Genomic DNA, 15,539 nt, shown 5'->3' on the forward strand with positions numbered 1-15,539 from the left:
ACTGTGACGTCTGCACATCACCATAACTGTTTATGTTTGTGCTCAAAGTTTTTATGACTCGCTGCAGTCGTCTAAACTGTGAGCGTCGCTGCTCTGAGAAAAGTCACCGATTCATGGCAACAGAAGTCCAAATAGTAAAGAGACTGAGCAGGTGTTTCCACACTTTTTTTTTAAACTTTAATTTAACTTTATCTACTCTCTTGACTATATTAAAAAAATATGGTGAAAATTGCCAGGATTTATTTATTTAACACCATCGGCCTACAGCTCAAATTAATGACAAGTCCATAAAGTGGTAATTCAGAGCTTTAGATATTCTCCCTGAACTATCTACCAGCAAAGTTTGTCACATGTGCGAGCCTGGTGAACCAGCAATTCGTGTTTTAAACATGCAATTTGGACTCGGATGAGGCATTTGGTTACACTCACGTTCTTCTGCAGCTTGATTTTGCTGATGTCTGAGAGGCTGAGGGCGAACAGTGCCTCCCTGGCTCCCACATACAGCATGTCGTCTTCCTGGCTGAGCAGCAGAGAGGTGTAATTAAAGACGCCGTTTGCCGAGAACCTCTTAGCTGATCTTTCCTTTGCATCTGGAAAAAGACGAGACACACACACACACACACACACACACACACACACACACACACACACCAGATTATTATCACACAGCAGAACAGAAAGGAACAGATTAGTACAGAACATGCAGGGCTCGCAAAATTTCAAAATCCCTGGTAGCCCTTCGGGCAGGGACGCTTCAGTTTTTGGTAGCCCAAAATAAATTTAAGTAGCCCAAATAAAAAAGAGAGCAATTTTTTGATTGATGTTTTGTTTCCTGTTTTGTTTCCATTACAATATTATACATTAAAGTATAATATTGTAATGGAAACAAAACATTAATCAAAAAATTATTGAAACACAAATTACAACATTGTATAAAAATTACAATCATCAACTCAAATATTTGGTTCTAATTGAACAGAAATTTCTATGAACTTGTAAGAACTGTAGAACATGAATCAGTCTGTGTCAGATCCTGAATATGAAATTTCCACTGAAGTCACGGGTAAGAGGCAAGTGGAACCAAGATCGAGGCCATTTGCTTTTTGAAGTTTGCAAAGACTGCTAAATTTTGCCAGAGGTAGTTCACTCTTTGCAACATAGTAGCTGTTCTAAACAGATTTTTCAGGTTTATTTTTAGTATGTTATTTGCAATTGGTGTTTGTTCTGGGAAAGATATTGCAGACTGAGCAATAATGCATTTCTTGCATTTCTCATGGGCTCTAATGGGGGCCTTTCTTAAAATGACTGGTCCCAGTAACAAAGGCGCTTGTCGACTCAGAAATCGAGGGAAAACCAACAACACACCCGGCAGAACATTAGGCCTATGTTATTTGCACGGGTGCACATAAGTGGTCCGCATGTGCGCATTCCCTGTCAAAATAAAAGACGCGCACCAGATAAGAAGTTTATATGGACGTTTGCGTCCATATAAAAGGCACTGTTTTTGTCCGCTAGAGTGGGATTTTCACGGCACATTCTGCATCACATCTCTGTGTGTTCATCATTTGTTTGAAGCCAGCTCACCTCCTGCAACCAGTTTTCCGAGAATACGTGCTTCTTTTGTGGTTCTGACTCCTGACATTTCTTTGGAGGTAGAGGAACACCAAAGTAATTGCTTAAAGGAGCTTCTTCGACATCTTTAAGAGTTCTAAACAAATGTCTGTCCTCCTCCAGAAAATCTTATGTAAGCAAACAAGCGTTGCAACTTCTTATCTTGTGCACGTTTTTTATTTTGACAGCGAATGCGCACCTGCGGACCACTTATGTGCAGCCCTGGTTATTTAGCTCGTCATATCGCAGCCACAGAAATTCTTTTGTCCATGAAACCATAAAGCTGCACTTTCTTTTTGCCTTATAGTCTGATTTGTCATAACTTTTCCGTTTTGTGGTAAGCTTTTCTTTGGCTGTCACTTCTTCACCCTGACCTGTCTTATTTGGCTCAGCAGAACTGAAATATATATCCTGCTGCTTTTACACACGCACTCACATAAGCTCAGCGATTCTCTGCGCGATCAACCTCTCACATGTTTAAGCTGCGGGAGATTTCACTTGTCATGTTTGCATAGTAAGCTAACGATTAATAAGACGATGTCAGAGGAATTGGTGCGCAAATTATCATCACTCACCAATCAGTGCTGTCGCTCTCTATACACAGTTCACGCGATTGCAAAGTGAAAGCAAAAAAACAAGCGCAAATTCAAACGCGATTTCAATATGTCACATATTGACAGTGGCTCACCGATGCCAATGACATAATTACCCAGCTACATTTCCTAAAGAATGCAAAAGCATTGACATACTTTTCCTTTCTACGATAGCCCGACGGGCAGGGCAGAGAAAGATTTTGGTAGCCCGACTGGAAAAATCGCTAGCCCCGGGACGTCGGGCTAGCGATTTTGCGAGCCCTGACATGTCCTGATGCTCAAAGCACAGAAAAAAAGATGACTGATCTGATTTTATTTTAAGGAGGGGGGCTTTTAAGTCCATGCACTCAGTAGCACTTAATCATGGACACCTGTTTAACCCAGAACTGTCAGTCAACCCCTGCAGAACACCATGACATGTATCCCGCTTTTCTGCAGGCCTCTGACATTCAAATTCCAACCTGAGATGAGCAGAAGACAACTGTTCCTTAAGCTGACAGGAACTTCTGTTTTAGCACTCCAAAAAACTGAGAATCTCAAGGTTACATAAAGAACCACAAACCAAAACTACAGCCAACACTTGCTTGCGAGATTCAGTCAAATTAATTTTATGACACACAACGTGAACTCTTATCAAACCCGTCTTCCTTGAGCCTCACTCTTGGAGGCGGCAGTCTTCTTCGCTTCTTTAGTCGCAGCCACCAGCTTCTCCATGAGAAGACACACACCACTGAGCCACGTCTACGCTTCTCTGTGCTGGCCGACCCCCTTTTCGTTCGAATCATTACTGGCAGCAGGGTAAAAGCTTCCTTTGCTCAACACTAATCTAAATCTCCCTGATTCTGCAGCTTCTTCAAAAAGATCTCTTAAGCAGTGGGCCAGAAGTCAAATGAGCTACTTTTTCCCCACATTGCTCGATTTCCTGCAGCTTCAAATGATTCTTCTGATTAAATACAGACTTTATGTACACATTGCTCCTTTTATAGCATTTCCCTTAGCATCACAGAGGACTCAGTGTTCTCAATAGTGGCATCAGAAGCTTTTTACTGCTTTCTACTGTGAAGAGGATTGGATTCATTTTTGGAGACAGCTTTTATAGGCAGCGGGAGGTCTGACAATTGGTCACTTTTCGCTTGGACTAACCGTATAATACACTTCAAACAGACCAAATATAAAAGCAAAACAAAACCCAATAAAGCGTTTTATTCAAGACTTTCAGGGTTTGGACAAATCACAATCAAGTGGGGCCCATCTTTTTGTAGATGAATGTTATTGCGTCATATTTGACATTCGTTTTCTCAGCTCAGAAAAGCTGACCAAGTGCGTGTAATATAAGATCAGTGCATTCTCTGCCTACACGCATCCCACTCTTTGCAGCTTTTGACCATCTTTGTAAATGTTTATCTCTTGCCTCCTGTTCCAAACATATTAAAACACACTCTGTGTCCTTTGCGAGCCAAAACACTGGAGGTCACGGACTCCATTTGCTTGTCCAAATAAGATTACTGGCTCGAATCTGAGGTCGTAAACACTAATATTTGCTGCTGTTAAACCATTTACAGCCTTTTCCACATGTATAACCAGTAAGCTGGATTCAAATTTAGACACTTCTGACAGAAAGAAAAAAAAAAAAAAAAAAAAAAGACACCAGCAAGAAGTTTTCCCTCAACACTACCAGGTGGTGCATTGGCCCATAATGCAAATGGAGCTGATAAAGCTGCAATAAATGTTTACAACCCTACAACCCATGACTTAAACTTTTCAATATGCTCACAAACAAATGGTTCATCTAACACTCAAGGCACTTTGGCAGATGATGGTCTTCCCCTTGTGGGAGTGAAAGCCAGCTGCACAAGCCACATCTTGTCCACAATCAATGTTTAGGCTCTTTCTGCTGTTACAGTGCTCGTTCTGTTGAAAACATTGTGACATCTGGAGTCAATGGAGACCAGGGTCCCATCATTAAAATTATGGGGAGGGGATACAAAATAATTATAATAATAAAGCATATTTCCTATAGTCATGCAGGTGTCCTTCTGGACAGGAAGAAATTGAATTTTTCCTGTAAAGAGAACGAAAAACTGGTTTTATTTCAGGGTAAATTAAATGTGCTAAAATATCCTTAAATGCTCATAAAGTGAGGTACACTCAGTCCCAGCAGACCCTGCAGACAAAGGAGTGCAATGTCTCCTCTCAACAGGGGGACATATCATAGATTGCGATTGTCAGGATTCCCCTGGGTTTTGGACATTCACTAGAACCAAAAAACAGCCTTTCCACCGCATATTAAAACTCCCTGACATAAATCACAGTGACAATCTCTTAGACAGACAATGGAATAATGAGCAAGGGGGAGGGCAAAGTCATGAAACTTTTACTCTGGAAGCAGGATGAGGCAACTTAGCAGGAGGTTGGGTTTGAGGTTGGGGTACTGAGTGGGAGTTGTAACCAGGAAGACTGGATTGAGATGTTGAACTATGAAGAAACATGCAGACGGAGGAAAGAGAGCTTATTTTCAAAGCACTTTGAGATGGATTTCTGATAAGAGCAGAAGGTCAAATAGTAACAAATGTCAGAGTTGTGTCAAGCTGCAGGGATTTCAGAAAGAAAAACCAAAGCTCCTCCCTTCAGAGGCTGGTTTTTGAGGGAGATTTCTGAAGTTTATGATGCAGTAGATCGCTTGTGTGTTTTGACATGATTGCAGCAGAACACCGGGCATCCACAGACAGCAGCAGCAACTGCAGGTCATTTCACAGCCAGGCTCCAGTTCCATTCATCACCCGCTTGTTTAATCAGCTGGCTGTCACCAAGTGAGGCCATCAACCTCTGCCAATGGTCATCACATCACACCTACCAGCAATATAACTGTTTTATTCCTGGTGTTAACATGCTGAATTAGTTAGCAGGTTCTCTGAATTCCAACATGGAAGTCAAATAAGGTGATTTGCCTGAATTCTCCATGGTTATGGAGAGTGCAGAACAAGGTCTGCATGCAGCACTAACACAGCATCCAAGAGCCCGATGTCTCGTCTCCACTGAGACTTAATCACCTCCCAGTTATTAATTATGTGGAATTCAATTTTGCAAGCGTATTACATGTATTTATTCACTGTGATTTTCTTCATTTCGCTGGAGTTAGAGATGGCAGGAAGAAATCAGATCACAGAGGATTTCAGCAAACAGATGCTTTGTGATTACGGAACTGTTTGCTTGAGAGTCAGGGAATCAAACTAATTCTGTGCGCACACAATGAGTGGCTACATACGTCATGAATTTAAGAAGAGATTTGTAAGCCAGCCAATGCAAATGCATATCCTCCTATTTTTCATATATTAAATATGTTTATGGAGGGGATTTAATATATTCTAATATGTATATAAGCCTATAGATATGAATTCCAGTGTGCACAACAGAGCCTAAAATGCGATGTGTGTATGTGAATGTTGCAATGTGAGCAGTGTTTACTGGTTCCAATAAGTGCTTGTCTGCTTGGAGGAAAAGCTGAAAAGGCAAGTAGTACTGGAGCATAGCCCCCCCCCCCCCAAAAAAAATACCTATATTATATACATAGCTATTGAGACATCACCTCTGATTTCTATAGTCCAATTTTGAACCCTTGAGATGCTGTTTCTAATGTCATCATTGTGGTTGCAAGGAAGTGGATGTCACAAGGAGGGGTGCGTTTGACCGTGTTCCTCATTGGCTAATGGATTTCAGGCACTTCTGAGTTGGCTTCAAAAGCCCATTGGTCTGCCAGGATTTAAATATGCTGGCCTGCTTTGACCCACCACCACGGGTGGTGCTAGTCGTTAGCTGTCTGTTACTTTGATGGGTTTCTAGCGCTAGGAGAAACTAGGAGGTGACCTTTTTTGATGTGTGTGACTTTGCGCTTTTTCAGTGTAAGCATCAGACAAAAATCATCGTTTACTGTGTAGTTAAATGTAATTAAGTTACTTAGCACTAATGCATACGTCTGTGGATGCACTTTTCTAACTAAGCTAGCCAGTGTTCGCTCATAACTTCATGATTACCTCTAACTTAAACGTGACTTCTGGCTTAAAGAAAAAAAAAAAAAAAAAAGCATGGTAACATAAACTCAAAGCTTCAGCAGAGCACACACCAGTCGGTGGAGGTCACAACATATGTCCGTTTTTTGTATACAGCCCATTACCTTTTATTTCCTTGTTTACAGCCTTTATGTGGTAAGCCCAGTGGTGCTGCAGCTGGCTGAAGGTCATATTTATAATGCACACATGAGAAAAATCAATCTGCTCATGCAACTTTCAGAAATAAACTTTCAGAAGTACAGTTCTAAAAAAGGTTCATCTGTTCTTTTAACAGGAACCCAGACCTTGAGAAAAACAAAAGGAATACAGTAGGATTTACTTTCCTCTGAATCCCTTTATTCACATCACAGCTGCGCAAGTTCAGTGGGTGCTTACTCACCATCGAGGTAACTAAGATATCCTCAGGGCGCCAGCTTGCAGATGTAGTGTTACTGAGAAATACTATTCATGGTAGCACTTTGGCAGGAATCACATTTAAAGGGGGGGGGGGGGGGGGGGGGGAGAAAAATGGCACAGGATAAATTTTTTTCAAAAGGTTTAATAGGAGATTTTAGGGTGGGGTGACTGATTGGCTGCTTGGTAGGTATACGCCTGCCAGAACACTGAGTGTAAACATGCCCCAGATTTACTATAGCAGCATGAGCCAAGTCACAAGGCACAAGGGGGCAATGGGGACAAAGGGGCTCGCTTGCAGCTAGGATGAGAAAACCAAAAGGAGGAGAGGGTAACAAAGCTGATATCAATCTCAGACAGAGCTTGGCTTATCTTGCATGCAAGGCACCAATTTATTTTTATATATATATATATATATATATATATATATATATATATAAATACAGGCCATTTACCATTTATTTATATATTTAAAGAAAAAAAGCAAAGCAAAACAAACACTATCTCTGCCCTCAGCTAAATAAAGCTACACAAGAGTGCACAGCTTCAAGGCTCTCTGTTTGACATGATTTGACAAAGGGTTTGATAGCAGTGCTGGAGCTGACAGAAGCCGACAGAAGTCGCTTCAAGGTCATCTCAGCTCTGCTGCTCCCGATGCTTAGGCGAAGTGATGTTATTTCATCGCCGGTGACTACTGGCAACCAAAAGCAGAGCGGCTCCGATCTGATCTCTACTGCTGTAGTTTACCTGCCAAGTCAGCACAGAAACAGTTTGTCTGCACAGTCGGACCTCTGATGAGGAGACAAAGTGTGTTAGAGGAGCAGGGGGTACTAACTGGGAAACACCACAGGAAAATAAAAATGACTAGGGCTATCCGAGTAGATTCTGTTTCCGTTAAAGAAACGTGACGCCAATTCTGGGAGATATTGCAGTTCTGCACTTCTTCAATGTCACGTGTATGTGGCAGGTTTGCAAACAGCATCTTTATCCAAGTAGTGTCTAAAAGATATTCCTTTTAAAATGAAAAGTCAAGAAAAAAGAAAAAAGAAAAATTGACTTTACTGGATGGGAAATAAAGCTGACAGTACTGAACTCTACAGTATCCACAAAGCCAGGCCATGAGGCTTACTTGTACTGTGGTGTTTGTAATAACGGCTTTGCTGCACTTGTAGATGTGTGAGTGAATATGCTGTCTGGTCTGCTCATGTCTTAATGTGTGTGTGAGTGTGTGCATGTCATACTGAGAGACAGCTGGGCCTTGCAGATAATAACCAGAGCCTGACAGTGTGCAAGTCCAGTGTTTGTTTGCATGTGAGGATTATGCTTTTTTTTTTTTTAATGGAGAAAAAAAAAAAGTGTTAATAATGCCATATGGTTACAGGTGCATAAATACATCGGAGCAGCAACAGAAAACCGTGCAACGGCAGAATGTTTGTTTGAAATGTGTGTAGCCTACAAGCCATGCAATTCTTGAAAAAGCTTCCTTCACCAGCTGAAGAAGAAAACATCTGTCCAACACATATGTAACAAGGATGAGGTCAGTGCATAAAGCACAGCATGGCTCTAAAAGCAGAGGAGCTGACAGAGACAGCATGCCCTGTAATTAAAGGCTCTTAGGTGTCATCCTGATGCACTCAGAACTGGCATGCGCCCGCCCAACACTCAGACCAGCAAGGCGATGTGGCGCAGTGTTCCATCACAGCTGAAAGCTTACAAAATCCTGATGATGAGGTATCTGAGTGAGTTATTCAAACACAGACCTTGAAACTCAGAGAGGGAGAGAGGAGGAGACAAACATTTGGCATCATTTTCCTCACTCAATTCAAAGCAGACGTGCCTGTGCTTGTCGTGTGTGGTGCCTTTTCAAACACTCCTCCTCCATCCTCTTTAGTGGGGGTGGGCAATACCACCACATTTAAGATATTAACAATAAACTCCTGCAGTGTTTACAGTTTGCCTGCTTGCTTTAGCTCCAAGGGCACATTTGGTTCAAGTTCTGTATGGCACAAGTGGGTGGTGGGCCATTAGCTACTCTGTGTCAACAGGAAAAAGTAATACTTATCATAGCGATGTAATGTTTCAACAAAAACAAGTGCTATAATTTGAAGAAACAGATGGGAAAACTAGTTTTAGACTCCAATAGGTGTGAAATCTCCGCAAGTGCTAAGAGTTGCTATTGCAGACAAGTGACGCCAAGATGTAACAGTAGCACAAATGCACATACCCCTGTATTTATGTGCCAAGAACTAAAATGTGTGATGAATCTGTTTAAGAATTCACTGAATTCAATACTGAGACTTTCTCGCAGTAGTATCAGTGATTGAGGGAATTAAGCCCACCTCTATTCTACAGATTTTAAAGCTGTAACAGGCTGATGTGATTCATATGATGTGAAGCAGGTATAAATGTTTCATATTGCCCAGCATTAAAGCACAAAAGAGGCTAATGGGAAGGCCAATTTGCCAGGTGTTTCAGGAGGGCACTGAAGAGTTAACATCCTGAACTGATGCTTGATGAAAAGTCCTGAGAAAAATTAGGGAACTGCATTAATATTTGGAGGAGCTAATTAGCTACACAAAAATTTGTGGCGAAGTAAATGCCGTTAAAATATTTAATGAAATAAGAAAACAAAAAAACAAAAACAAAACAAAAAACAGGTAATGGTAATCAATCCAACCACTGTCATTTTTGCTTGTGCTAAAGAGGTTCACTTACACTCCCTTCTATAGACGGGAGTGCTAACTGAATTGCTTGATAACTATGACCCACCCAATTGGATTTGAATAGGGGGGGAACAAAGAGTCATGCAAGTCCATAGCACAAATGTCCAAATCTAGCTGGCTTGCAACACTTACAGCTTAGTTTCTGCTGGAGTTAGAATCCCATCAAAGTACATGTTGATGGGCACCAGTGGAACTGCTCTCAGTTTACAAAGTACACACACTTAGGACTGGCATGTGCTGAAAGTCTTTTAGAGTGCTACGACAGCATAAACACAACCTGGTGAGTGCGTACATGTGTGCATGCATGTCTCTGGAGAGGCTCTTGATGAGAAGAGCAGGCTGGAGTCGCACAGAGTCTCATGCTCTCCACTCATCCACCACATAGTGACCAAGGATGAGAAGTGGTCAAGCACACTGGTTTACACTAATGGCTTTTCACCCACACACTCAGACACACCTTGGATGAAGGGCTGCATGCTTTTCCTCTTGCTCTTCTACCGTCATGTTTGTTTCTAATAGCCCTGCTGATATCAGAAGCCTGGTGAGTTCAGGATCAGCTGCACTAGTCTCCACACTTGAGCATAAGGGTTACATTGACCTGCCATGGTTCAAAAGCATCACAACCTAAAGACTGATAAAGTGGCTGATTTTTTTTTTTTTTTTTTTTTTTTTTTAAAGCAAACTATTAAAAGAAAGGAGAAAAAAAAAAAGAAAAAAGTGACTTTATCACAGAAAACACAGAAGATATGCAGTGAGACACTGCACTGGAGGACACACGTGAGTCTCTTTTCCACACACATCCACTATAGCAGGAGTAAAATGCATATGGAGTGCATTAAATACTGGAAGCAAGTCAGGAAAGTTCAGACTTCTAATGAAAGATACATGAGACGGCTGCTTTTAACCATTTCAGTACAGCCTAAACTGAAAGGTAAAATCCAAAGAGTTTCCTGAAAAGTGCAAGAGTAGACACCTTTTTTTTTTTTTTTTTAATAAAGTGCACTGCATTCTGAAATATTGGTGCTGTTATATGAATCAGTTCTGGCATATAATCATATCACCATATGGACACCAGGTTTTAATGCAATTTATTCAAAGTACTTTTTTCCAGAGGGAAAAAAACCCAACAACCAGAACACATGTGCAATTCAATAGTGAGGAAAAAAGTGTTGCTATTCAAGTGGCTTTAAGCACAAAAAAAAGAAAAAAGAAAAGATGTCAGAAGTTCCACAAATTTCAAGTCATCGTCAGCAGAATCCATAGGAAGTCAAACAGTCATGGTCTCTGCTAGAGAAGGGCAAACCTGCTCTGAGCTAGCCATTATGTACAGTTAGACCATTACAGACACAAGTGTAAACAATAGAGCCAGCAGAGAAGTAAATCTCCTCGTGATGCAGCAGGTTTAAAGGAGTTGCGATTTGAAGTCATTTCTTGTAAACCAAACATTTCATGGCCTTCAGGCATTCGTCACACTGCAGTTTGTGGTGCGTTTTAATAAGTCAGTTGTGTTGCTTTCCGTGCAGACACAACTCTACTTGTTGCGTAGGATTTGTTCTTGGTTAACATCACTTGCCCTAAATCCAAAGCATTTCCGAACAGATGATCTGCTTCAGAGGACGAGCTCTCTGCATTATGCTGTGCAAGACCTTTGATTTTTGGTGAATACTTGTCTTAACGTAGTGTTACTCGTAAGACACTGCAAGCCATGCGGTGCATGATTGGCATTAGATGGTGATTTGTGAGGTCCAATATCACATGCAATATCATGTGATAAAATTGTGATGAAGATTAAAATGTAATTAATTGTGCAGCCCTACCTTAAGGTGGGTCTACATTCTACTAGGTAGCAATCCTGAAAGAAACATTTTGAAAACAATGAACGGCATTATTTCATTTCATTTCTCAAATGCCAAATAGCTGGAACGGTTGTTTAGGAAGAAAAACTCATGAAAAACTCAAGTGTTTACAAAAGATGTAAAACCTTTCATTAATAAGCAGAACGTGTATAAAGACAAATGACATCCCGTTTGTTTCAAGCTATTTAGTCTTTGTGTTTTATTTTCAGGACCGTTTGCTGTGTCTGTCCATTTTTTCCCTATGGAATGAGTTGTTTTTACTGCAAATTGTCATGCATGGACAATGAGCAGTAAATTGTTGTTGGGCGTCTTATTTCCCCCAGTGGTTTTCCTTTTTGTTTGTTTTGTCATTCTCGTTTTAAATAAATAAATAAATTCTTGAAAGAATGCCTTTTTGACAGAAGTGTGTGCAAAAGCCATTTGTTCTCAGACAAGTCCACTACAATGCAGATTCAGCGCCACAGAAACCAAATTAAAGCTTTTTCATGTTACAGTCGAACAAGAAAAAGCCTTTTTGTGTTACAGCAATGGAAAAACTCAGAACCTCTGCTGTTAACTTTTTAATAGTGATTAGGCTAACCAAATGTACACTCCAGCACAGCAATCCAAAATTGCCTAATGACACTCTTTAACCTCACATTCCTTGCTGTCCATCTAAATTATTCGCTACAACCATCATTTCGCGCTGCTTGCTATTTCCCTTAAATCAAATGTTCCTAATCGAAATTTGAAAGTTTAAACTTTTCTGTACATTCTCTGGACCGTGCGAGTGATGAGTCCATTAAAACATCTGAAAGAGACAGGGTTGATGTGCTGCAATTACCTTCCATTGTTGTGGCCGTTATGGTTTTTGTATGCAGGCACTTGTGAGTGCCACCTCTGCTGGAAGCCACAGACCGCTTTTCTTTCAGGATCAGTGGGCGTGTCCTTGCTGGGTTTTAGGTGGCCATTGGAGCATGTCTAAAACCTCACCAGCCTTTGCTCTGAACAACCACCCCCAGCCCCCCAGCCCCACCCCTTCTTGCTGCCCCTCCTCTGTTTTTGAACCACGATCCACACACTGCCAAGGTCAGTGGATTAGCATGCATGAGAGAAAGCGGACAATATTCGCCTAACATAAACCAAACGTACACAAGAAAGGACACTGTGTACACAGAGCATACACAGCATGCTCTGTAGCTTGGCTTAAATGGGCATTTTCATTTGCTCCTCTAAAAGTGTTAAAGCTGATCTGATCTGTGCCCTTCGTTTTACACAGTCTATACTGCTGCACATGAAAACACTAATGACAGAAAGCAGTAACTGACAGACTCTCTAGATGCTACTTGTGTTCAGAGCTTGATTATGTATCTTTTGTTTTAGAACCTTTCTTCCAGATTCCCTCTTAACATTATCACAGTAAAAGCAGATCTTCCCGTTGTAGGTAAAAAAACATTCAGGAATCGTAGGAAACTTACACATTAGATTTAAATATAGCAGCAAGAATTGATTTGAACTCATCTGTGTTGTGTCTTGTGCCTTAAACCAACTAGAAACTAAAAAGCAGCAATAAAAAGGGAACAAAGAAATGGGTGGAGGGAGGCGATCACCACCTAATCACATTAAAACGCACCACTGAAGTACTGTGCTTAATGTAGAACACAATTATCTGGCATTTAGAGAGCTTGTTCAATCTGTACAAAAATCCACTCAAATGTAAAAGCACGTTTTTCCTTCAGTGTGAGTAAGGCTACAATGTTTTCTCTGCAGTCGCATTATCCCTAACAGACAGACACTGCTATGAGGCAATCATTTCAAGCATCTCTAAGCATATTTCTTTAAGGTTAAATTATTGATTCAAGAGGAAGATGATTAACAGCACTAAAACGATGATATTCAATTTAGTTCCCCAAATAATTAAACTGTGGTGGCGGTAGGGGTACAGGGTGTGTTTGGGCACACATGGACACAAAAGCAAGCACAACCACACAATCTTAAGATACCATATACTTTTGTTACCGACTTGGTTCATAACCTTTATGGACAGACTTTCTAGGCACAGCCAAGCAGCAGATGGTTACCAGTTTGGTGACCTCAGGATTACCTCTGCCTTTTGCGGATGATTTCTTCTGGATTCATCAGTAGCTGACCTCAGCATGCATTGGAGCAAACTGCATCCGAGTGTGAAATAACAGGAATGTGAATTAGCATCTCCAAGTCTGGTGCCAGAAGAAGGTGATGTGCCCACTCCGGGTCAAGGCAGATTGCTACTCCAATGGTAGCAGTTCAAGTATCCTGGGGACTTCTTTACAACAGAGTAAAGCAGTAAATGCAAACATTGGCATGGATTGGTAGTGATGTGGATTCTATATCAGTCTGTTATGGTAAAGAGAGCTGAGTGTGACAGCAACGCTGTTGATTTACCAGTCAATCTACGTTACAACTTTAATCTATAACCATGAGCAGTGGTTGCAAGCGGCTGAAACGACCTTCCTTTGTAGGGTGTTGTGGAAAAGGAGCTTTATGGGAGCTCTCCTAGTACCTTCACAGCTCAGTTTAACTCAACTTGGATTTTAAGCTTTTTCAATTAGGTTGTAGGACCTGGTACCGGGTGCTTTTTGTTGTATCTACTTAGACGGTTTCCACTTAATCTGAAATGATCCAAAAATGAAGCGTTGGACTGTATGCCACCGGTGGCCAGACAGTGACAAATTTTGATGACTCATGAGGGTGGCTCCTCACAAAAATCCGCCAATTTTGAAACATGGCAATGAAGTAAATGACTAAATAAAAAACAAAAAACAAAAAACAACAACGTGGTCCTTGTCTAACAAAAAGCCACGCACCGAGCAGCAGAATACCATATCTCAACTTCCACTGTTGTGCAGTTTGTGTCGCATACAAATGATGTCATTTGCTATAACAAGTCCACACACATTAGTACTCAATTGTAATGAGAAACAACTGAAACCCCGTACTTTTAAGTTGAGTAGGTACTAGTGGAAAAGGTCTATTAGAGAAAGGGTGAAGCGTTTGGTCATTCGGGAGGGGCTCAGAGTAGATCTGCTACCCCTCTACATTGAAAGAAGCCAGCTGATGTGGTTTGGGCGTGTCCTACTGGCGACAAGCCCAGAACACCCTGGGGGGATTACTTTGTGGTCTAGGAAAGCCTCTATGTCCCTTGGAAGAGCTAGAGGTGGCCAGGGAGAGGGAGGTCCAGGCAACTCTGCTTTCAGGGGTGGCGGTCTAAGCAGAGAAGTGGCAGAAAATGGATGTAGAGGTGGATACTACTCTCCAGCAAGTTCCTCATCCTGTGGACGGAAACTTTACGGTCTCCACAGCGGCAAAAGCCCTTCTGCTGCAGTCTTAGTGAGCTCAACTTAAGCCCCTTTTCCATTAGTACCTACTCTGTCCTACTTGTCACAACTCTACTCGGATTGACTAGTTTTCCATTACAATCGTGTCCCACCTAATGTTTGCCGTTGTTGTCACAGCAACACAGCTGAGCGTCCCGTGACGCAATTAGTATGCAACACAAATGCTACAACAAAGGTGGACGTCGAGGCAATGATATACCTGCTGCTTGGTCTGTCGCTTTTCGTCAGACTCGGGAACCACAGCACTGTTTTTTTTCCCTAACCATTTCCCTCGTTGCCGGGTCTTAAAAATGGCAGATTTGATTTTTGTGAACAAGATGCTCTCATGACTCATTGAGTGACTCCACTGACCAGTCAAATGGTGGCATGCAGTCTTACGACATCACATTTTAATACCTGTCCAGTTGAGTAGGTACTATTGTAGCACCTTGTACCGGCTACTATCACCTATTGGAAAACCTTGAAAACCTTGGCGAGTCGAGTCGATCCGAATGGGTACTAATGGAAAAGGGGCTACTGTCAGTTAGGGCTGCCACAAACGATTATTTTGATAGTCGACTAGTCACCGATTATTTTTGCGATTAGTCGACTAATCAGATCATCATCCATTGGACGTAAAACTACAGCTTATTGCACCAGCAGCATCTGCTCTTATATAACTATCATTAGCTTACAGCTTTAAGTGTTTAAGGTCTGTGCTAACTAAAAATAAAGACAAGATGATAGTTTATTAAATTTTAATGAAATTTGCAGATTGTTTCGGTGAAGTTTAATAAACTCCTTGCTATCTAAAATATAACAGGACACTGGAGTATATTCTGGAGCATCTCACACTTCTGATAATCAGTTGTCTGCTTGACGTTTATTCAGCTGTGTAAAAACTATAACTTTAATCTCAGACAAACTGATTTACTCAGGAACAAATAAAATACAAAAAAAA

The 15,539-nt window shown here is 41.3% G+C and overlaps 1 protein-coding gene across 2 annotated transcripts in view; it reads right to left on the minus strand.

The window, feature by feature from the left end:
• sema4bb (sema domain, immunoglobulin domain (Ig), transmembrane domain (TM) and short cytoplasmic domain, (semaphorin) 4Bb) overlaps nt 1-15,539 on the minus strand; it is a 62,792-nt gene that overhangs the window by 19,910 nt on the left and 27,343 nt on the right. For both annotated transcript variants that reach the window (XM_085385809.1, XM_085385731.1), the window contains exon 3: nt 430-590. In XM_085385809.1, the coding sequence (XP_085241935.1) occupies nt 430-590 (161 nt within the window). The remainder of the gene's footprint in view (nt 1-429; nt 591-15,539) is intronic.

This window comes from Rhamphochromis longiceps, linkage group LG1, assembly GCF_057381845.1.
Source record: "Rhamphochromis longiceps isolate RC_006_pf linkage group LG1, R_longiceps_female_GT1.1, whole genome shotgun sequence".
NCBI classification, from domain to species: Eukaryota; Metazoa; Chordata; class Actinopteri; order Cichliformes; family Cichlidae; genus Rhamphochromis; species Rhamphochromis longiceps.